The sequence below is a fragment of the Oncorhynchus tshawytscha genome, linkage group LG20, assembly GCF_018296145.1.
Source record: "Oncorhynchus tshawytscha isolate Ot180627B linkage group LG20, Otsh_v2.0, whole genome shotgun sequence".
Classification (NCBI taxonomy): Eukaryota; Metazoa; Chordata; class Actinopteri; order Salmoniformes; family Salmonidae; genus Oncorhynchus; species Oncorhynchus tshawytscha.
The window spans coordinates 38728133-38752199 of NC_056448.1; the positions used below are offsets into that span (position 1 = coordinate 38728133).

A 24067-nucleotide genomic window follows, 5' to 3' on the forward strand; every position below is an offset into this window, starting at 1 on the left:
AGGAATAGGAAACAGATTTCGAAGGGGAGGAGATGGATGGAGGGATGTAGTGTGTGTGTGTGTGCCCTGTCCCCGAGTGCAAGTTGTCGTGCGATTTGCCTTATTGCCACCCCCCCCCCACTAAACCCCTGTGGACTACACCTTAGTTTTAATTGCTGTAACTTCCCCCACCCCCAGCCCTCTCCTTCCCAACCTCATAACAGCTATACTGGTGGTGGTGGGGTGTGTGTGTGTGTGTGTGTGTGTGTGTGTGTGTGTGTGTGTGTGTGGTTGGTTGTCGGAGCTGAGCTCTGTGCTACCCTGACACTTCCTGCCTCCCTGGCTGGGACTCGCCACACCTGGGGCCTCCCCTTCCCAGAGACTCCAACCTGGCAACCCAACCCCCCTCCATCTTTGAACTCCGACCTGGCAACCCAACCCCCTTCCATCTCTGAGCTCCAACCATCCAACCCTCCTTTTCACTCAGTACATCAAACCGATCTGACATACTGCCTCGCAGCACTTATTCTCCAGACCCTGCCTGCTAACATCAATAGGGCCAGACGGGTTGTGGGGAGTGGAGCGATGGTAGCTCACAGGGGCTTGGTGGACTTACCTCCAGCCTCGATGGGCTCAGTTTGGCCACAGATAATTGGGCCCAGGAACGGTTCCCTGACAAGACGGTCACATTCTCAAACAGGCATGTAGGGGCACACACACACCCACTTCCTCCAAACTAAATGAGATGGAGGGGGACCGGATGGATGAAGGGAAGATAGACATGCCAATCAACAGGACAATCTCCTGTGTCTCCGAGTCTCTATTCCCTTCAGCACTTCACAGGGTCTCCTTCCACCACACACTTCCCAATCACTCACTGCCCTCACAGGGTCTCCTTCCACTGCACACCTCCCAATCACTCACTGCCCTCACAGGGTCTTTACGCACGTATTCAAGTTCCTACAATAATAAAACCTCAGTAGCAACAAAATGTGGCCACCACATAAAAAGAGAAAATGCTGCAGTATGAAATGTTGATCTTGTTGTTTTTTAAAAAGTGATAATAGCAAATGTACACACACAGTTTATTAAGTACACCCATCTAGTATCGGGTCGGACCCCCACTTTGCTTCCAGAACAGACTGAATTATTCGGGGGGATGTAAATGTTGCTCAATTGGTATTGTGTGTATTGTTTGTTATGTATTGCTAGGTATTACTGCACTGTTGGAGCTAGGAGCACAATAATTTAGCTACACCCGCAATAACATCTGCTAAATATGTGTATGTGACCAATACAATTTGATTTGATTTTGATCAAGGGACCTAACGTGTGCCATGAAAACATTCCCTACACCATTGCACCACTGCCACCAGCCTGTACCATTGACACCAGGCAGGATATGGCCATGGACTCATGCTGCTTACGCCTCATCCTGACTCTACCATCAGCAGGACGCAACTATTGTGTGTGAAAAGCCCAGGAGGACATTTCTGAGATACTGGAACCGGCACACACTGGCACCGACGATCATACCATGCTCAAAGTCGCTTAGGTAACTGAATGCCTCAATGCCTGTCTGCCTGTTTTATATAGCAAGCCACGGCCAAGTGACTCACTGTTTGTAGGAGCGAACCAATTTCATGAATGGGGTGGTGTACCTAATAAACTGGCCACTGAGTGTATATAATAGCAAATAACGATAAAAAACATGCCACTGTAATAAAAGTAAACAAATAATCACAAAAGGGGGATTTATGACCACTCCAGTAATTATAGAGTGTGTGTGTGTGTGTGTGTGTGTGTGTGTGTGGGGACATTTCAATGAGATAGAGAGCATTTCTATGAGACATCCGCAGTCGACTCATGAAATTCTTTAATAAAAGGCAGCCATATTGCTCCTTCATTAGGAGGAGGACGGTGCTGTGCAAACAGAGCAGAGCGCCGAGGCCCCTCATTAGATGTAATACCACAGGCAGCACTCTCATTTGTCTCAATGAGACCCCTTTTATACAGTTATGGATTTTAAATTACTACCAGCGCAGCCACTCTGCAAAAAGGCACGTTGTCAGCACTTCACCCCACAGTGTGGACAGATGACATGAAAAATAATGAAAAAAATGATGAAAAGCGAAGACAGAAATCAAACAACGACAACAAACAAAACAACAAGTCATTAGCTGGGACACAGTGTTCGCGGATGGATGAAGCGCAACCTCGTCGTTATTTTTATGGCGTTCTCCAAATGTCTCCAAAAGTCAGTGCCTTTAGAAGATAGAGATAGAAAAATAGCAGTGTACTCTGGAGAAATGCACGTCACAAGGAGAACGTCGACTTGAGTAAAATTTCTATTGCAATTGTTCAGGTTTTATTGCAATGGGCCCTGAAGTGAACTAGGCTTTCTGGGGCCATGAAGCTGAAGTCCTGACTCCTTCAATTATCCCATCACTTTCACAGTCGCCTTCAAAGTAGATTGAATTATATTAACTAGAAGATACCAAACTAGTTATAACTAGATTAAAATATGATTTAATATAGAGGGTTGCCAGGTGACCTACAATGCCTTCTGGCGGCCATGTTGGAAGATCAATAAATCAATTATTCCGACAACAACAGCTACTCCAAGCTGCATGGTAACAATGCCTAAAACTACTTGATTAATTACCATGGTCAATTTCTGTGCCGTATTTGGATGTTCTAACAAGGCAGGAAAGACAACTGACAAAAAAAGACACCTTTTTCCCCGTCAAGACCTGAACCCAGACAGTTGTCAGTACAGGGTCTGCTCCAATCGTTTCATCAACGATAAGTCTAAATTCAAGTTTAGTTTAGCTGTTATGCCACCCAGATGTTAACAACAAGATTAAGTTGGCCAACATTAGAGCTAGATAGCTTGTAGTCTAGCTATCTAGCATGCGTCTCTCTCATAGGCGGCGAGTGATTTTGAAGCTTTGGGGAAGCTACACTATACAGTGCCTTCAGACAGTATTCAGACTTTTCCCATATTTTCTTAGGTTACAGCCTTATTATAAAATGTATTAAATTATTTTATTTTCTCATCAATCTCCAGAGATGTTCGATCGGGTTCAAGTCCAGGCTCTGGCTGGGCCAATCAAGGACATTGAGAGACTTGTCCCAAAGCAACTCGTGTTGTCTTGGCTATGTGCTTAGGGTCGTTCTCCTGTTGGAAGGTGAACCTTCGCCCCAGTCTGAGCTAGTCTCCCAGTCCCTGCAGCTGAAAAACATCCCCACAGCATGATGTTGTTTCTCATGGTCTGAGAGTCCTTTAGGTGCCTTTTGGCAAACTCGAAGTGGGCTGTCATGTGCCTTTTACTGAGGAGTGGCTTCCATCTGGCCACGCTACCATAAAGGTCTAATTGGTAGACTGCTGCAGAGATGGTTGTCCTTCTGGAAGGTTCTCCCATTTCCACAGAAGAACTCTAGAGCTCTGTCAGAGTGACCATCGGGTTCTTGGACCAAGGCCCTTCTCCCCTGATTGCTCAGTTTGGCCGGGCGGACAGCTCTAGGAAGTCTTGGTGGTTCCAATCTTAATTCTATTAAGAATGTTGGAGGCCACTGTGTTCTTGAGGACCTTCAATGCTGAAATGTTTTGGTACCCTTCCCCAGTTCTGTGCCTTGACACAATCCTGTCTCGGAGCTCTACAGACAATTCCGTTGACCTCATGGCTTGGTTTTTGCTTTGACAAGCACTGTCAACTGTGGGACCTTAGACTGATGTGTGCCTTTCCAAATCATGTACAATCAATTGACTTTACCACAGGTGGACTCCAATCAAGTTGTAGAAACATCTCAAGAATAATCCATGTAAACAGGAAGCACCTGAGCTCAATTTCGAGTCTCATAGCAAAGGGTCTGAATAATTAGGTAATTTTTTTTCAAAACTGTCATTATGAGGTATTGTGTATAGATAACTGAGGAATTATTTGAATCATTTTAGAATACGGATGTAACGTAATGTGGAAAAAGGCTGAATACTTCCCGAAGGCACTGTCTATACAAAAGTATGTGGACACCCCTTCAAATTAGTGTATTTCAGCTATTTCAACCACACCCGTTGCTGACAGGTGTATAAAATAGAGCACACAGCCATGCAATCTCCTAAGACAAACATTGTCAGTAGAATTGCCTTACTGAAGAGCTCAGTGGCATTTAACGTGGCACAGTCATACAATGCCACCTTTCCAACAAGTCAGTTCGTCAAAATTCTGCCCTGCTAGAGCTGCCCCGGTCAACTGTAAGGGCTGTTATTGTGATGTGGAAACATCTAGGAGCAACAGTGGCTCAGCCGCGAAGTGGTAGGCTCCTCAAGCTCACAGAATGGGACAAACGGTGCTGAAGCGCGTAAAAAATAGTTTGTTCTTGGTTGTAACACTCACTACCGAGTTCCTCTGGAAGCAACGTCAGCACAAGAACTGTTCATCAGGAGCTTCATGAAATGGGTTTCCATAGCCAAGCAGATGCACACAAGCCTAAGATCACCATGCGAAAGGCCAAGTGTCAGCTGGAGTGGTGTAGAGCTCACCGCCATTGGACTCTGGAGCAGTGGAAACACGTTCTCTAGAGTGATGAATCACGCTTCACCATCTGGCAGTCTGACGGACGAATCTGGGTTTGGCGGATGCCAAAAGAACACTGCCTGCCCGAATCCATAATACCAACTGCAAAGTAATGGTCTGGGGCTGTTTTCATAGTTCGGGCTAGGACTCTTAGATCCAGTGAAGGGAAATCTTAACGCTACAGCATACAATGACATTCTAGATGATTCTGTGTTTCCAACATTGTGGCAAAAGTTTGGGGAAGGCCCTTTCCTGTTTCAGCATGACAATGGCCATGTGCACAAAGTAAGGTCCATACAGAAATTGATTGTCGAGATCGGTGTGGAATAACTTGACTGGCCTGTACAGAGCCCAGACGTTAACCACATCGAACACTTTTGGAAAGGATTAAAACGCAGACTGCGAGCCAGGCCTAAATCGCCCGACATCAGTGCCCGACCTCACTAATGCTCGTGGCTGAATGGAAGAAAGTCCCCGCAGCAATATTCCAACATCTAGTAGAAAGCCTTCCCAGAAGAGTGGAGGCTGTTGTAGCAGCAAAGGGGGAACTAATTCCATATTAATGCCCATGATTTTAGAATGATATGTTCGACAAGCAGGTGTCCACATACTTTTGGTCATGTAGTGTATTTTTTTCACCATAAAAATGCACCTTTACAATAAACATGCATGCTTTTATCGCATTTGCAGACTAATGTAAGGCTACTAAACTCAGCAAAAAAAGAAACATCCCTTTTTCAGGACCGTGTCTTTCAAAGATAATTCGTAAAAATCTAAATAACTTTACAGATCTTCATTGTAAAGGGTTTAAACACTGTTCCCATGCTTGTTCAATGAACCATAAACAATTAATGAACATGCACCTGTGGAACGGTTGTTAAAACACTAACAGCTTACAGACGGTAGGCAATTAAGATCACAGTTATAATAACTTAGAACACTAAAGAGGCCTTTCTGCTGACTCTGAAAAACACCAAACGAAAGATGCCCAGGGTCCCTGCTCATCTGCATGAACGTGCCTTAGGCATGCTGCAAGGAGGCATGAGGACTGCAGATGTGCCAGGGCAATATATTGCAATGTCCGTACTGCGAGACACCTAATACAGCACTACAGGGAGACAGGACGGACAGCTGATTGTCCTCGCAGTGGCAGACCACGTGTAACAACAAATGCACAGGATCGGTAAATCTGAACATCACATCTGCGGGACAGGTACAGGATGGCAACAACAACTGACCAAGTTACAACCGGAAGCACAATCCTTCCATCAGTGCTCAGACTGTCCACAATAGGCTGAGAGCGGCTGAACTGAGGGCTTGTAGGCCTGTTGTAAGGCAGGTCCTCACCAGACATCACTGGCAACAACGTCGCCTATGGGCACAAACCCACCGTCGCTGGACCAGACAAGACTGGCGTTTATCGTCGAAGGAATGAGCGTTACACCGAGGCCTGTACTCTGGAACGGGATCGATTTGGAGGTGGAGGGTCCGTCATGGTCTGTGGCAGTGTGTCACAGCATCATTGGACTGAGCTTGTTCTCATTGCAGGCAATCTCGACGCTGTGCGTTACAGGGAAGACATCCTCCTCCCTCATGTGGTATCCTTCCTGTAGTCGCATCCTGACATGACCCTCCAGCATGACAATGCCATCAGCCATACTGCTCGTTCTGTGCGTGATTTCCTGCAAGACAGGAATGTCAGTGTTCTGCCATGGCCAACGAAGAGCCCGGATCGCAATCCCATTGAGGACGTCTGGGACCTGTTGGATCGGAGGGTGAGGGCTAGGGCCATTCCCCCCAGAAATGTCTGGGAACTTGCAGGTGCCTTGGGGGAAGAGTGGGGTAACATCTCACAGCAAGAACTGGCAAATCTGGTGCAGTCCATGAGGAGGAGACGCACTGCAATACTTAATGCAGCTGGTGGCCACACCAAATACTGACTGTTATTTTTGATTTTGACCCCCCCTTTGCTCAGGGACACATTATTCCATTTCTGTTAGTGACATGTCTGTGAAACTTGTTCAGTTTATGTCTCAGTTGTTCAATCTTATTATGTTTTCACAAATATTTACACATGTTAAGTTTGCTGAAAATAAACGCAGTTGACAGTGAGAGGACATTTCTTTTTTTGCTGAGTTTATTCCTAATGTGATGAGTAGATTGGATAGTGATAATTTAGGCTATAATTATAACTCAGTCCAATCACTGTGTATGGCTGACTGGATAGTAAATATGGACATAGCATAGTGGATATGCTGTATCAGAGACGTTTCTTCTCTTTTCTTTGCGTGGGAAAAATATGGCCTTTTATAAACAGATCAATAAAAACGACCTTGTCTGAATGCAACCATGTAATCTAGGCCTACAAAAAGGGGAGACATGAATTGCACAATATGATGTGCATATAGCTTGAAAGAGGATATTATTTCCCCAAAACACCTTCCAGTGGCACTGACCCAATGATAATTTGTTGAGAAAATGTATGGGCATTACAGCATAGGACAAAGGCCTAAATGGAATAGGGGCAATTCCATGCATGATTTTATTTTACTTGAAAATGTATGCGAAACAAAGACCATTGATATAAAAGTTTAGCAAGCAAATCCATGCACAAGGACTACTTTAAACAATTTCCACTGATAATTCTACAAAACATATTTACTGGAAAACTGTGCAGATACAAAGTTTGGTAACAGAATTTCAGTAAAATACCCCTCAGTTCTATTCTACTGTAGGTTCACCAGCTGACCTCTATCAAGACACGATGTCAACTGGATTCACACTGTGAAGATGAGCAACGCTGCAGCATCATCAGTTTCTATTTTTACTACTTTGTCCTTTTCCAGATATAAAAGGGGACATTCCTCAGTTAGACAAAATGGTTGTCCCTTGGTCAATCTGAATGATTCTGTTGTGCCATTTGAGTAGAGAGCCCAGTTACCTTGTCGTCATGACGAAAGTGTCCCCTTAAATTGAATCGTGTAGCAATAACTTCTGATTAAAACCTCTTTTTTTTGCCTAAAATGACATACCCAAATCTAACTGCCGGTAGCTCAGGACCTGAAGCAAGGACATGCATATAATTGATATCATTTGAAAGGAACACTTTGAAGTTTGTGGAAATTTGAAATTAATGTAGGAGAATATAACACATTAGATCTGATAAAGATAATACAAACAAAAAAGCATGTTTTTTTTTCCATCTTTGAAATGCAAGAGAAAGGCCATACATTCAGATAGGAGTCTAGGTGTAATTTAGATTTTGGCCACTTGATGGCAGCAGTGTGTGCAACGTTTCAGACTGATCTAGTGAAGAATTATATTACGGTACAATATGTTGTATCAAGTCTGCCAGGAGTCTACCCAAATGTGCCGAATTGGTCAATTGATACATTTTCAAGTACATAACTATAGAGAACATACAAAAATGCAATGGTAATAAAAAATGAAAGTTTACACACTCCCAGGAATGTCATACCTTTTGTTAATAGCTTTTTTTTAACTAGGCATGTCAATTAGGAACAAATTCTTACTTACAATGATGGCCTAGGAACAGTGGGTTAAAGGCCTTGTTCAGGGGCAGAATAACAGATGCTTACCTTGTCAGCTCGGGGATTTGATCTAGCAACCTTTTGGTAACTGGTCCAACGCTCTAACCACTAGGCTAGCTGCCACCCCATACATGATGGATCATTAGCTAAAACACTAACTTTCACACATCTAGATGGCCTGGCTGGGTGGGTATGGGGCTAGAGATAGCAGAGAGGTCAAACTGTAGACCCCAGTTCCTACATTTGAACATATATATTTATTTTATTAAACACAACTATGCTACATTTTTATCTCTTGGACCCTCAGGATGACAAATCATAGCAAGATTACTGAATGTAAGTACATTATTTACCTTCAGAGGTGAATGTATCAAACAATAGCATGGTATTTATTCACTATAATAGCTACAGTTAATTGGACACTGCAGTTAGATTAACCATCATTTAAGCTTTCTGCCCATATAAGACATGTCTATGTCCTGGAAAGTTGGCTGCTGAAAACAATGTCATACTAGTCACATTAGCAACAACCGTCCCGGTTTACGGACACCCATCCCGTAGAGGTTAAACAGAAACAAAGTTACACAGTAATATATTTATCTACAAATGTATGAATATATAAAATGAAATTTTGAACAGCATGTAAAATACTATTGTCTATGATATTCTAAACATATTATACTTGAATAATAGGCTGTTATATGGGTAAAATTAAAAGTATGTTGTGTTCATCTCTGCTTTCCTTGCCCCATTGAATAAAATGTATTTCTTATAATCGGACTATTTTTATTTTATTTTACAATTTAAACACATTTAGCATAGACAATGTAATTGTTATGGTAGTCTTAGGCAAACCATCTTCCTTATCACAGTGGCACCACCTCCATGTGCCACTCAGACCTTTTGGGAGAAGAGTATCTGGCATTGAACTTGGCAGTAGTAGTTGTATGTTTTAATCTAAGGATCCCATCATTTCCTGCTTCCAGGCATTATAAGGGTTGGATTTGCACTAAACAATTTGATGTCAGCACAAGGCATGTACAACATCTGGTATAATATAATGATTAGCCTCATACACACTGACTGACCAAATTAATCCAGGTGAAAGCTATGATACCTTATTGATGTCACTTGGTAAATCAACTTCAATCACTGTAGATGAAGGGGAGGAGACAGGTTAAAGAAAAAAAATTAAGCCTTGAGACAAATAAGACATGGATTGTGTGTGCCATTCAGAGGGAAAATGTGCAAAACAAAAAAACTAGAATCAGGTGTTAGTGCTGGGCTGGAACAGAAGCCTGCATACCCAGCAGGGTTGGCCTGCTCCAGTTGGAATAGGTTTATACATTATGTATGACTTTTAAACCGTACTTTGTTTACAACATTTTTCTTTGTTTACAACCCACGATATACAAGGATGACCCCTTATTCTATTGGGACATGAATTTGGACCTCTTCATCTGCAGTCAGGGTATTTCACAGCTCTCTGTATCCGAGGACAGAAAACATCACAATGAAACAGGCTGCATTCTACTCAAATTGGACAGCACTGAATATCATGTTGCTATATCTCTCTGTCCTCATAGTTTTCCTCGCTAGGGACTAGAGAATCTTTTCATAATGGCCTCCCACAAAGGTATCTGTCTTATCCAGAGTAGCCGACTCTCTCCCCTTCTCTGACAGCTGGAGCTGCTAATCCTTTCACTCGGACTCCTGAGTGGTGCAGCAGTCTAAGGCATTGCATCTCAGCGCTTGAGAAGTCACTACAGACACCCTGGTTCGAATGCAACTGGCCGTGATTGGGAGTCCCATAGGGCGGCGCACAATTGGCCCAGCGTCATCCATGTTTGGCCGGTGTAGGCCATCATTGTAAATAAGAATTTGTTCTTAACTGACTGGCCTACTTAAATAAAGGTTACATTTAAAATATATATTTCTTTTTCACCGAAAATTTCATGCCATGGTTATTAGCTAGCTAGCTACCTAGCTACATACTGTATGCATTTAGAGTTTGTATTTTTTACGTATAATGACACATACATCAAGAGCTAGCAAGCTAAAATTAAGTTAGCTAACTGTAGCTGGAGATATCTATTTCACTTAGCTATACAGTATGTAAAGTTAGCTAGCAAGCTAACAATACGTTAGGAGCTCATTTGAGTTAGCCTACACATTAATGCTAAGTTATTGTAGCAAGCTAGCTAGCTAATTATACATATATTTTGAAAATCATACAAAAACTATTTACTTACTTGAATAGGTTATCCTACGGCCTTTCTAAGGACGTATTTTTAAGGTCCTTAGAAATACAAAGCAAAACAAAGCCAGCGATGTGGACAATTGGAGGACACACAGGGCAACAAAGGTCCAAAAGACTGACTCTGGTCTTCCAACATGGCTCCTGGTGTGGTTGCTAGGTGATGTCACGCAACTGCAACCTCTCTATATGTACACATTTAGCCAATCCAGAGGGGTTAAACAACAAGCAATTATTTTTTCTCTTTTATTGTGTTTTGAATCTGTTCATCCTGACAGAGGCGAGAGAAAGGAGAAAGGGGGATGAACGACTGGAGGGGATGAAGAGAAGGGAAGCTGAGGGGTGGCAATGGGCCTTGGGCATATTCAACAGGATATTGGGCCATGTGTGGCTACCTCTAAATGTCTGGTACTCACGTGGAGATTAGGGACACAAGCGGAAGGGAACCCAGCAGGGTGAATGGGAAGGGTGGCAGACTAGAACTGAACACGTCCATAGTTTGCTCACCTTAGCAAGCTACGCAACAAGCCAACATATGACTAGGTCATCATCTATTTCAGAGAAACATTAACCCCTACTACAATGTTCAAGGGCTGGTTTCCTGAATCTCCCGAATGCCTAGCCTAGACTACATCTGGATCCAAGAAACCGTCTCCTTAGTGTCCGCTTAATCTATAGTTAAAGACAAATAATTCAATATCAATAATTCAATCTGCACTGTCGACCCATGGTTGAGGCCAAGGCCATATTTAATTCATGGTAAAGTTTCACATACGCTATTTCAACTTCCCCTTGACTTCTGTGAAAATCAATGGCCTTTTAGATCGGTCAATTACCAAGAGTCTATCAGAGTTAAATCCACTGGGTCAACAAACCAAACCACTTGAGACTTGATGAACTCTTATAAAATGGCATTTTCTTGCCTTCAGGAAGCTATGTCAGCGCCTCTATTTTAAAGATGCCGGTATAGCAGTGTGACTGGCCTCCAGTTTGCAAATCTCGTAAGACTCCATTTTAAGGCCCTAATTTGTATTTCAGTCTTACAGAAGGCTAGGCAAATGTATCTGAAAACAACCACTTGCACCACCTTCCTCCAGAGGCAGGGCGAAGGTTGATAAATCGTTGTCAGTCTCCCCCAGTAAAGCCACTTTCACAGGCCAGGATCAGAAGTAGTGGCGGAGGGTTAATGGGCAGGAAGCATTCCGTTTCTGTCACGATCGTCTAAATGATTGGACCAAGGCGCAGCATGCGTAGACTTCCACATGTTTATGTCAAAGAAACTCACCAAAACAAATACAGAAAACAAACGAACCGTGAATTAATTGCAGTGTTGATAGGCACTACACAAAAACAAGATCCCAAAAAGCACAATGGGGAAATGGCTGCCTAAATATGATCCCAGCTGCCTCTGATTGGGAATCATACCAGGCCAACATAGATGTACATATAATCACCTAGATAACCCACCCTAGTCACACCCCGACCTAACCAACATAGAGAATAAAAAGCTCTCTATGGTCTAGAGGTCGACCGATTATGATTTTTCAACGCCGATGCCGATTAATCGGACGATTTAAAAAAAAAAATGTATTTGTAATAATGACAATTACAACAATACTGAATAAACACTTATTTTAACTTTATATAATACATCAATAAAAATCTATTTAGCCTCAAATAAATAATGAAACATGTTCAATTTGGTTTAAATAATGCAAAAACAAAGTGTTGGAAAAGTAAAAGTGCAATATGTGCCATGTAAAAAAGCTAACGTTTGAGTTCCTTGCCCAGAACATGAGAACATATATTCCTTTTAACATGAGACTTCAATATTCCAAGGTAAGAGGTTTTAGGTTGTAGTTAATATAGTATTTATAGGACTATTTCACTCTATAACATTTTTATTTCATATACCTTTGACTATTTTATGTTCTTAAAGGCACTATAGTATTGCCAGTGTAACAGTATAGCTTCCGTCCCTCTCCTCGCCCCTACCTGGGCTCGAACCAGGAACACATCGACAACAGCCACACTCGAAGCAGTGGTATACCCATCGATCCACAAAAGTTGCGGCCCTTGCAGAGCAATGGGAACAACTACTCCAAGTCTCAGAGCGAGTGACGTTTGAAACGCTATTAGCGCGCACCCCGCTAACTAGCTAGCCATTTCACATTGGTTACACCAGCCATTAGGCTGATAGGCTTGAAGTCATAAACAGCGCTGTGCTTCCTAAGAGTTGCTGGCAAAACGCACAAAAGTGCTGTTTGAATGAATGCTAACGAGCCTGCTGCTGCCTACCATCGCTCAGTCAAACTGCTCTATCAAATCATAGACTTAATTATAACATAACACACAGAAATACGAGCCTTTGGTCATTAATATGGTCGAATCCGGAAACAATCATTTCGAAAACAAAACGTTTATTATTTCAGTGAAATACGGAACCGTTCGGTATTTTAAATACTCTTGTTACGTTGTACAACCTTCAATGTTATGTCATAATTACGTACAATTCTGGCAGTTCGCAATGAGCCAGGCTGCCCAAACTGTTGCATATACCCTGACTCTGAATGTGCAATGAACGCTAGAGAAGTGACACAATTTCACCTGGTTAATATTGCCTGCTAATTTGAATTTCTTTTAGCTAAATATGCAGATTTAAAAATATGTACTTCTGTGTATTGATTTTAAGAAAGGCATTGGTGTTTATGGTTAGGTACAGTCGTCCAACGATTGTGCTTTTTTAGCAAATGCGCTTTTCTTAAATCATCCCCCAGCGTTGCATCGATTATATGCAATGCAGGACACGCTAGATAAACTAGTAATATCATCAACCATGTGTAGTTATAACTAGTGATTATGATTGATTGATTGTTTTTTATAAGAGAAGTTTAATGCTAGCTAGCAACTTACCTTGGCTTCTACTGCATTCGCGTAACTGGCAGTCTCCTTGCGGAGTGCAACAAGAGGCAGGTGGTTATAGCGTTGAACTAGTTAACTGTAAGGTTGCAAGATTGGTTCCCCCGAGCTGACAAGGTGAAAATCTGTCGTTCTGCCCCTGAACAAGGCAGTTAACCCACGGTTCCTAGGCCGTAATTGAAACTAAGAATGTGTTCTTAACTGACTTGCTTAGTTAAATAAAGGTATAAAAATAAAAACTTTTTTACATTTTTTATCTGCAAAATCGGCACCCAAAAATACAGATTTCCGATTGTTATGAAAACTTGAAATCAGCCCTAATTAAATCGTCCATTCCGATTAATCGGTCGACCTCTACTATGGTCAGGGCGTGACAGTTTCATTGCGTGTTTGCTGTTGGAAGTCAAATGAGGAAGAACAGTTACTGGGTGTCACTCTCCCTGTCTCTTTCCCTGTCTCTCTCTTTATGCATGCAGTGTCATCTTTCCACTCATGGGAGTTTCGCATTTTGTCCACCAACTCACTTTGCACATCTTCACATTTGAACCTCATGCCTTAACAACATACAATTCTTGGAACACTTCCATTTCTCAGACAGCCGGGTTTTCTATGTTTTCATCTACTTGCTCGCTCTCTCTCTCTCCCTCCAATACCTCCCTCCCCTGCTCCAGATGCTTAACGGTTGCCTTCACCTACGTCGGTAACTGATGCCATATGTGCAGCCAGGTGTCCCCAGGAGCCGACGCCAAGCCACGCTAAGGTGAGCCGCAATTAAGAGATACACCCCAGACCGTCAGACAAGCACTGGGAAAACCACATCACAATTATCTCCCTTCAGGATGAAGGCACAATAAGCAGCCATATTTTTCCCACACAGGGGTAATGATGGGTTTACTAGTAGATGGGATTAAGCTGCACTCCACAAATCTGGCGTCAGGTAGAGGTTCAGCTAACGTTACCTTACCTGAAGGCTTAATGTGTAGGGAATAAGATGTAACACTGATCTGAGGTCAGGTCTTTGGGAAATGTAATCCTACACCACAAATCTAGCCTATTTCATGAGCTTGACACTTTGCCGGAGTTGGTGATATGGTGGTGAGTTAATTTTATCTACGCACACATTTTTCTTCTGAAAGAGACGACTTAGCCTAATGTGGACATCTAATGCCTCTAGATAAGACCTTTTAATCACTATCGCCAGTTGTTGATAGATTATGTGCCAGTGTCATCAAGGTCTCCAGGTGAAGTTGTCATGGAGATCAGAGGTCATTATTGGTGGTTGGTTACTTCCCGCAGTTTGTGTGTTACAGATGTAGGATTTTAATTTGAGCCAGTTTGCTACAGCAGGAAAATAATCCTGCAGCAACAGGACATGTGAATTATTATGTGGAATATAATTAATGGACATTTTTGTAGGGGTTGAAACATTTTTCTTTAGGGCAAATTAAGTCTGGCATTTTAAAGTGGAAATTACAAACTTTAGAATCCTTGTTAAAACATGAATGCACTACACGTTTGCATTTCCTGCTGTGCAGGAACATTTTCAGCGACAAAAGAGTGATCAAATGAAGATCCTACGTCTGTAGTGTGTGTGTGCAAATGTGAATATTCAACACCCCCGCTTTCTCTCCCTCCGTTTCCCTTTCTGCTTCTTCTTTTGGTAGAAGGTCACCAAATTTGAATATTCCCTTGTTAAAGGCGCCTCGATTCTTCCCCCTATGCCGGAGAAGTTAAAATGGTCTAGCGGCACGCAACATCAAAGCCAGCCCAACTTCAAAAAACGATTTCTCTCCATTACGGGGAAAAAAGTGCCTTGTCGCATTAAGTTAAGGAAAACAAGCAGCAGCTGCCTAATTTAAAGGATTCAAAGCTTATGTGTCAATGCGATGTGGCTGTGTCAGAGGATGGAGATGGAGATGGAGAAAACGAGTGAGAGAGAGAAGAGACTCAGGGCGAAAGCTTTGTTTTAATTATGAGCGAGGGAGCGATTGGAGAGAGAGAGAGAAGATAGAAGCGAGGGAAATTCCGCTCGTTATTCCGTCACTTTGTATCAAACGGCTTATTTACATTTCCGATTACATTCCCCTGCGCAAACGGCGAGATCTATCAGCGGCAGAGAGAAAGGACGAACAAGATAATGACAAGCAACTATTCCTCCTCTTCAGAAACTAATACGCTTGTGTGTCTGAATAACAGTCGTGGGTAGTTTTTCCTACACCTTGTATAGGAGTATCCAAGTGTGCAAACTGAACACAAATCAAATCAAATGACCGTTTGGTTAACATTAAACACAAGCCTTCAGATGATGCCCGATGAGTAAAACCCACGACCCACTATCTACGGCTGCCTCGGATATACCACATAGGGTTCTGGCAAAAAGAGGTGCCTTAGCGCTACACAGCTGATTCAAATCATCAAAGCTTGATGATGAGTTGGTTATTTGAATCAGCTGTGTAGTGCTAGAGCAAAAAAACTAAACGTGCACCCAGGGTGACCCAAGGAACTGAGTTTGGGAAACGCTGCACTACAGTATAAAGGGAATATAGGCTGCTGTTTCAGACCCTGTTGTCCTAGAGGCTCCAGCTGAGAGTTGACTGATGCCATACTGTTGCCAACTAGAGAGATGTAAGGGAGCTACTGGGTTGGCCATTGGGCAGGGTGCGGTGTGTTTGGGGGGAACATCATTAAGAACCCACAGATGAGAATGAGACTGGGACTGGTACCAGCTACCCTCTTTTGTTTCCAGCCATCTTTCATCTTCTCACTCTCTTTTTCACTCTCTTCTTCTCTCTTGGGCCTTGCTCCTCCGTCATTCTGTGAACTACAAAGAGGGGGATGGGTGAAGGAGCGTGGCATCGCGGCTCAAGGGAAGCCAAAGGGTTGGCCATCATTATCAATTTTTCACTACCTATCATCTTTCCTCTCTATCCAATATTCTTAAACTCTACTTCTCGTTCTATTTTTCTTCCTCGCTCTTTCTCTTCATCTCAGTCTCTCTTTCCCCTTCTCGTTCCTAGAGCAACGAGCAACGTAGGCCCCGTAATTCAAGACAGATTCTTTACTGTATGGAACAAAGGTGGCCCGGGATGAAACATCCATTAGCAACAAAGGATGTGGCTTTTCTTCTGCATCAAATAATTGCACAAGAAGGAAACAGAACGAGAGAGAGAGAGAGACGAGCGGGGGGAGGTTGCTTCGCTTGGAATAAACAAGGCTACGTGATTAGTGTGTGTGTGTGTGTGTGTGTGTGTGTGTGTGTGTGTGTGTGTGTGTGTGTGTGTGTGTGTGTGTGTGTGTGTGTGTGTGTGTGTGTGTCTACATGCATGCAAGTGTGCGTTTGTGCATGCGTGTGTGTCCCGCTTGGTTAATAGAATGTTGTTGTTTTTTCGACTAACAGGGCAACCTGAATTCATGTTTGGCATTCTGTCTCTTTGAAGAGCATGCAGGACAATGAGTTCCAGTTGCTACCTCGGAGGATTCTATGGGCACGGCTCTATGGTAACACGCGTAGGATCCAGGTCAATACGCCATTGATTTAACATGACCCTGGATGCTTGAGAGATGAAAGGAGGAAGAAAAATTAGAGGAAACATGCACCCTCCTACTTCTAATCAAAAGTACCTTTTCACTGGCAACGCCATGTAGTCCTTTGTGTAATAAACAAACAAAATGTCTACAGAATAGTTTTGGTTTGTGTTTTTGTGTGAATATACAGTGTGTATGCAGAGGAGGTGTCAGAGATATGCTAGCAATATCAAGGAAGCATATGGCTATGGTGACTGACGGCGCAATTAGTCAACGGAGAAGAACTCGACACCCACTCTCTCGTCGCTCTGCAAAGTCGCAAACGAATCCACAGAGCCAGGAGAGACGCCGCAAACAACAAAGACGTCTTGTTGTCTGAAGAAAGACAAAGCGGGGGGATTCTCAAACAAATAAACCAAGAAAGCAACAAACCAAGAAAGTTCTCTTCTCTTTCAAAAAAGAAATTGCAATTTCTCAAACACAAAGAAAGTTTGTTTGTCAAGTTTGTATCAAGTTTCTGTAAAAAATAAATATAAAAACAACTCTGCATTCATATTATTTCTTTAGCCTTTTTCAAATCTTGGGAGCTACAATGAATTTCTGAAGCTGCATGTGTCTGCATTGCCCGGTACACAGACAATAGTAGTGTCCTTTATACTAGCGAAGACAGACACATCTACTGTATGTACACACACCTTTTACTATCCTTGTAGGGAACAAACTATTTATTCCCATTCAAAATCCTATTTTCCCAAACCCCTAATCATAAAACTAACCCCTATCTTTTAATCACAACCATAATTGTAAACCTAAAACTGCCTTTTCCCTTGTTGGGATCTGCGAAATGTCCACACTTGCCCGACTTTTCCTTGTTTTACTGTGGGGACTTCTGATTGCACGCACGCACACACACACAGCGAGGGAGCGAGACGGGGTCAAACACACCAACCGGTCCCATCTCCCCCTTGCGCCCATAAAAAAAGACCCCATAAATGGCAAGAGTTTAAAATAAAAAGGGGCTGATACGCACCCACACAAAAAGAGAGACAGGCGACGTCAAAGAGCAAGAGTCAAAATAGGCCACACCAGGAAAAAGAAAACTATCAAGATAAAGGGGGCTGAAAAAAGCTAAAGAAACGAATAAATAAATAGTGGCAAAGAAAGGGAGGGGGAGGGTGAGAGGAAGAGAGAAAAATGAGAGAGAGAGATAGAAAAGAGGAAGTTAATTATGCATTCCAAACCTGGTCGATGTAGTCCTCGGGGAATCGCCTCCGCACCTCCGGATCTGTAAATAATTGACAGATAATATTAATTGGCTTTGGATTAGTGAGCAGGCCGAGTAGAGCACATTAATATTTGATCAGAGGATGATAGGGACCCTGGCAGGGGATCGGAGGAGGGCAGCTGAGGCTGCCTGGCTGATTAGGGGCCAGAGAGGGAGGTGTTACTACCCCCTATCCCGCCTTCCCCCCACCACCACCAACCCATCCACCCTCTTCCTCCCTTTCTCCGGAAAAGGAGAGCTGAGAAAGAAAAAAGGAAGTAAAGGAGTGTATTTGATGATCCACTTTTCTCAGTTGGGGGGGGATGGGGGTGTGGGGGGACTAAGCTGTCTTGCTTAACCTCCAACTGGAGTGCATGTTGAAGTCTAACCTAAGGGATGAGAATGGGGGGAGGTCATTTTGTCCATCTAACATAACATAGCAGGTGTAAAAAGACCCCTGAGCGGAGTCCCCATATTTGTTTTTCATGGTAAACGGAAGTTAGGCTGGAAATACTGTACCCCTGAAATCCGTAAACATCCGCTTTCTACCGACCCGCGGAAGGTGCTGTCCATCAAATGATTGCTAATTCTTGTATTTCAATTTATGGTTGTGATTTTTGTTCTGGCAGCTGCACAAGCGTAAAATCTGTCAAGGTCACTGAATCAAAGACAACAATCCAAAACTCTCTCTCCCTAAAGGCTCAAACCAAAACCCTCACCCCTGAGGGGGCTGACTGGGTTCCACCTCTGTCTGCTGGACTAACCACAGCCAATAGACTTCCAGGCTACATTACTGGAAACATCAGGGATCTGCTTAGGACATTGAGGTCCCAGCATCCGCCAAAGCTAAAAATCCCTTACATCACCACTAATTCTTCCAATCCAGAGACACTTAATTCAAAGGAACGACCTTCCCAAACTCTCTGAAAGATGGAGAGTTTGACTGTTTGGTACACTTAATAAGTATGTCATCCTAAAATATGTCGCTAGAATCAGTCAAGACATCCTCTAAAGAAAAGACCAGTAGGCAAACTAAAATAAGCCTCTACTATCCTTGCTGACACATCAATGAAAGGCCCAAGCCTATGACACAGCTCTAAATGACATTACCATGATGTCCCTGCTTGACTGTCGCTACAACAGAGCAGAAGAGTCAGACTGTCGGAGGTAATTCCAACTCAGACGGACGTCTACAATATCTGCCGGGATGCTGATGTGCGTCTGTGCACTTGGCTAACTGCCCGCCCTACCAGTCTAACCCGCCTGCCAGTCTGTCCATCTGCTCATCTGGGGGGGGGGGGCAGTCTGCCAGCTGCATGGGCATAGCTGCATCTCAGGTGTAAGTCCTGTGCATGGGTACGACACGCACATGGCTCCCCCTGGTCTGTGGCAGCTTTATAGGCAGGTAGATATGGACGCTGAGCGGCACTCTCCAGGCTAACTGTCTGTAGCAGCTTTATAAGCAGGTAGATATGGACACTGAGCAGCACTCTCCAGGCTAACTGTCTGTAGCAGCTTTGTAAGCAGGTAGATATGGACACTGAGCAGCACTCTCCAGGCTAACTGTCTGTAGCAGCTTTATAAGCAGGTAGATATGGACACTGAGCAGCACTCTCCAGGCTAACTGTCTGTAGCAGCTTTATAAGCAGGTAGATATGGACACTGAACGGCACACTCCAGGCTAACTGTCTGTAGCAGCTTTATAAGCAGGTAGATATGGACACTGAGCAGCACTCTCCAGGCTAACTGTCAGGCTTTATAACTGTCTCCAGGCTAACTGTCAGCTTTATAAGCAGGTAGATATGGACACTGAGCAGCAGCACTCTAGCAGCCAGGCTAACTGTCTGTAGCAGCTTTATAAGCAGGTAGATATGGACACTGAGCAGCACTCTCCAGGCTAACTGTCTGTAGCAGCTTTATAAGCAGGTAGATATGGACACTGAGCAGCACTCTCCAGGCTAACTGTCTGTAGCAGCTTTATAAGCAGGTAGATATGGACACTGAGCAGCACTCTCCAGGCTAACTGTCTGTAGCAGCTTTATAAGCAGGTAGATATGGACACTGAGCAGCACTCTCCAGGCTAACTGTCTGTAGCAGCTTTATAAGCAGGTAGATATGGACACTGAGAAGCACTCTCCAGGCTAACTGTGTTGTTGATTAATGAGAGAGGGTTATAGCTGGGATGGCCAACAACAGGGCTGATGTGGTTGCTAATGCTAATTCTAAATGATGGATAGTCTTAGGTCGTGAAGAGCAGATAATGTCGCTGGTAATGTAAGGGCCAATATGAGTGTGTCAGATAGTTGACAAATTCCATATACAAAATTATTAATTGAACACTAGCAAATGGTGCTTTCATCCTCACAACATTAGCATCACTGTATCATATTAGCTGTCTTTCCTGTAAACAAGAGTTACTCCAGATAGCATTATAACTGTCAGAGTGAAACATACAACAAGCTGTGTATTTGACAAACAATTCAGTGAAAACTCCATTGAAATAAAAGGCTTCATAAGACAGTACACTGAGGTACTGTTTCTCTGCTAACTGAACACGTCTCATCACCTCCGACAGAGCACCAAACAGGAGTGTGGGAGTTTTGTGCTTGGCTAATGACCATGACAACCTTTGGACCTTTTGCAGTGCCAAAATAGATGTGTTGTTTTCTTTTAGTCCACCACAAGCTGCCAGCCAGGTTAGCTCCAAGCCAATGAACGTGAGATACTGTATTTGTTTGATTGTATAATATTAACCACAACCTAATACAAAGAATACAATTCACTACAACAGGGAACACTGATGCTGAACTAAGACAGCTTAGTTGGTTGTAATTTGTGAATTTCTTAGCAAGGGAGGTTTTTGCACACACACACCAACACACAAAATGGATGATATCAACTGGAGGGGATGGCATGGTGAGCTGAAGAAGAAAATGTGAGAGAGAAAAAGACCGAGAAAAAGAAGAGAGAAATTGCCTCACTCAGTCACTTCACAGGCCATGGAGGCCAAAGTTTCTGAGAGAGGACCTCCTTCTGAAGGGCTCTGCAGTAAAATGACACCACTGTTGAGTCACTGTAATCTCCTCTTATGCACTCTGGACATGCGTTGGTAGTACCCAACTCACTAACGACCATCAGGTCGCTAATAGTGTGGTACTCAGGGCTCTACTGTCCTAACAACTCTGACATCAATGTGAATGCAATCCAAAATTACATCAAATACTTATCAAAACAGTATCATGGACATAAAATAATGATTGTGCCATTATACAATTACATAGCCTAGTGCATATTACGCAAGGCAGAAAAACATTTAAAAAACTGATTTAAGATTTATTTGGTACATAATTGGTCTAGCCTAAACTCCAAAATGAAGCAGTGGGTGGCTGCAGGAACAGGGCTGGAGGGCCCGGGTCATTCAGATTTAGGGCAGAATATCCCGTCGAGGCTGCATGCTCCTCTAACAGTGGTTGATGCGTGGATTGAAAGTTAAATACATGTGTTTATAAGCACAGCTACTAAAAAGAGGAGGATCCCAGCTGCTACTATATGTATTTCTCAGCTGTTCATATTAAGAATATGCTCTGCTATAAAACCGGCCTGATTGAAACATTTACCAGTGGTAAAGCAGCCTCCATTTGCTATTGAAGTGCAAACTGATGACATGTCTTTCTGCCCCTGTTCCTGCCCCTGTTCCTGCCCCTGTTCCTGCCCCTGTTCCTGCCCCTGTTCCTGCCCCTGTTCCTGCCCCTGTTCCTGCCCCTGTTCCTGCCCCTGTTCCTGCCCCTGTTCCTGCCCCTGTTCCTGCACCTGTTCCTGCACCTGTTCCTGCACCTGTTCCTGCACCTGTTCCTGTTCCTGCCCCTGTTCCTGCCTATTTAATAACGGACCATTCTAAATCAAAACTCATTTTACATATCAGTAAAGACAAGAGAGAATAGTCTATTGAGAATAGTCTGATGGGTGAAAATATGACCACTTGATGAGAGAACTGCATATGCAACCTGAGGCAAGGAAACGCAAGCTTTTTTTGCGACTTTCTCAAATCATCAATATCCTATAGTCCCATCATGCAGCTCATATATGTTTTGATTACTAAGACATTCTAAGGTTTGTATCATTCGCTAATAAAGTTTCAAATAATTCCAAATCTAGCATATAGGACCTGTTTCAAATTAGCACATTTATACTCAACATAGCCACTTCATATGCACTCACTTAAGTTTAATTATATTCTTCTTACTATAAAATCATATAATATAAAATAATGGCATGAGACTTATGAGCATATGTTGTCTGCTAAATGAACAAGCCTACAGCCTTTGGCATGGAGCAAAACCAAATAGATAACATACAGTAGGCCAACTCATATTCTGTTCATCTGAAATACATTTTCTTCCTATATATTTCTTAGACCTGCCTAAAATAAATAACGGATTTATTGTGATGGTGTATATTAAATTGATTTATCATACTTTTTTAAATGTAGATGTTGGAGGCCTGGAGATGCTAAACGTGTTTATGTTAATTAACGGTCAATTACCGTGAGACCGGCAGTCTTTTGCAATAACTGGCTAACAAAATGTAATGACCGCCACAGACCTCCTCACACACACTTTATTGATGTAAGGATTTACTAAATTCCTCTTTCACAAAAGTCTGTTATGTCTCTTACAAATACCTGCTGTGACACTAGAACTCAACAACTTACCACATGAAAACAAAGTTTGAGGTCAACAGGTCAAATTAATCAAGAACAGGTGGTGGGAAAAATAAGTCAAATGAAGGTTACAGAGATAAAAAATGAATTTATAAGAACACTTTATTATATAGAAATGTTTTGCTCAGTGAGAAATGAATATCCAACTAGTCAGTGACAACGGTGTGTAGTTTGGAGTTTGTGACGGCAACTACACTACTGGTCAAAAGTTTTAGAACACCTCATTAAAGGGTTTTTCTTAATGTTTATACAGATTTCTTTATATGTTTAGCTTTGTCTCCCACCTGAAACAGGTGCAAACAGAAATAACACAACAGTTGTGCAACCACAATAATTCAGACTTTAATGATGTAGATAAAATATGTGTGTGTGTATGAAAGACAGAGTTGTTCTTTAGGATGAGAGGCCTATAATCTTATTACCTGATTTCACAGGATTTTAAAGTCAAACTGTTCTGTTTGATCAGAGTAGTTCTTTTTTGGGAGGAGGGGTCTCAAGAACTAATCCGAGTCCCTGACCCCTTTCAGCTTTTTTCCGGCTTAGAGGATGGGAACATGTAGCGGCGACGAATTACAAAGAATGGCAAGAAAGGCTTTCCTGCAAGACTCCAATTGTATTATGACTGAGACTTAAGGCAATGCCGAGAACAAGATTGTGGGCATGTTTGAATACTTTCAAATGCATCCTTACCTTTTCCATCCATTACTTCCTTGCTAGAATAACGTTGAAGAACTCTGGCCTAAAGGCTACAAGGGACTGACAAACTCTGGCCTAAAGGCTACAAAGGACTGACAAACTCTGGCCTAAAGGCTACAAGGGACTGACAAACATCTAAAGTTTCAATCTGCATCTTCTTTGCTTAGGCACTTTTCTCATAATCAACTCCATAATAGCATTGTACGGGCACCTTCTCTACCTATGTCCCACAAGCTATGAGGACCACCATACTAAAGTCAGAATCTGGCGAAAGGCAAAACCTCTACGGCCTCCCCCCAAAAACACACAAAACATGTAACTCTCCTCTCTTTCTTTCAGTATGATTTATGGCTCTTTCTGTGCATTCCCACCTCTCCTTTCCTAATCCTCAAAATAAAGAGATCTAGGGTTGGTTGGGGCTATAGCCTGTCTAGGGTTGGTTGGGGCTATAGCCTGTGCTGGGAGGAGGGAGGGGGTAGGGGGGAGGATCTGTCCAATGATCAGGGCCTAGTCCCCCAGGGCTCTGGGAACGGGGCACTCGGAGGCAGCCAGGCTGTGTTGACTCCACAAATTGAGTCA

At 42.9% G+C, this 24067-nt stretch overlaps 1 protein-coding gene across 5 annotated transcripts in view; it reads right to left on the minus strand.

Annotated features, from left to right (window-relative positions):
* The window catches only part of dennd1a (DENN/MADD domain containing 1A), a 158624-nt gene that overhangs the window by 103100 nt on the left and 31457 nt on the right, over positions 1-24067 (minus strand). For all 5 annotated transcript variants that reach the window (XM_042302629.1, XM_042302630.1, XM_042302628.1 and 2 more), the window contains exon 3: positions 18050-18093. In XM_042302629.1, coding sequence (XP_042158563.1) covers positions 18050-18093 — 44 coding nt within the window. The remainder of the gene's footprint in view (positions 1-18049; positions 18094-24067) is intronic.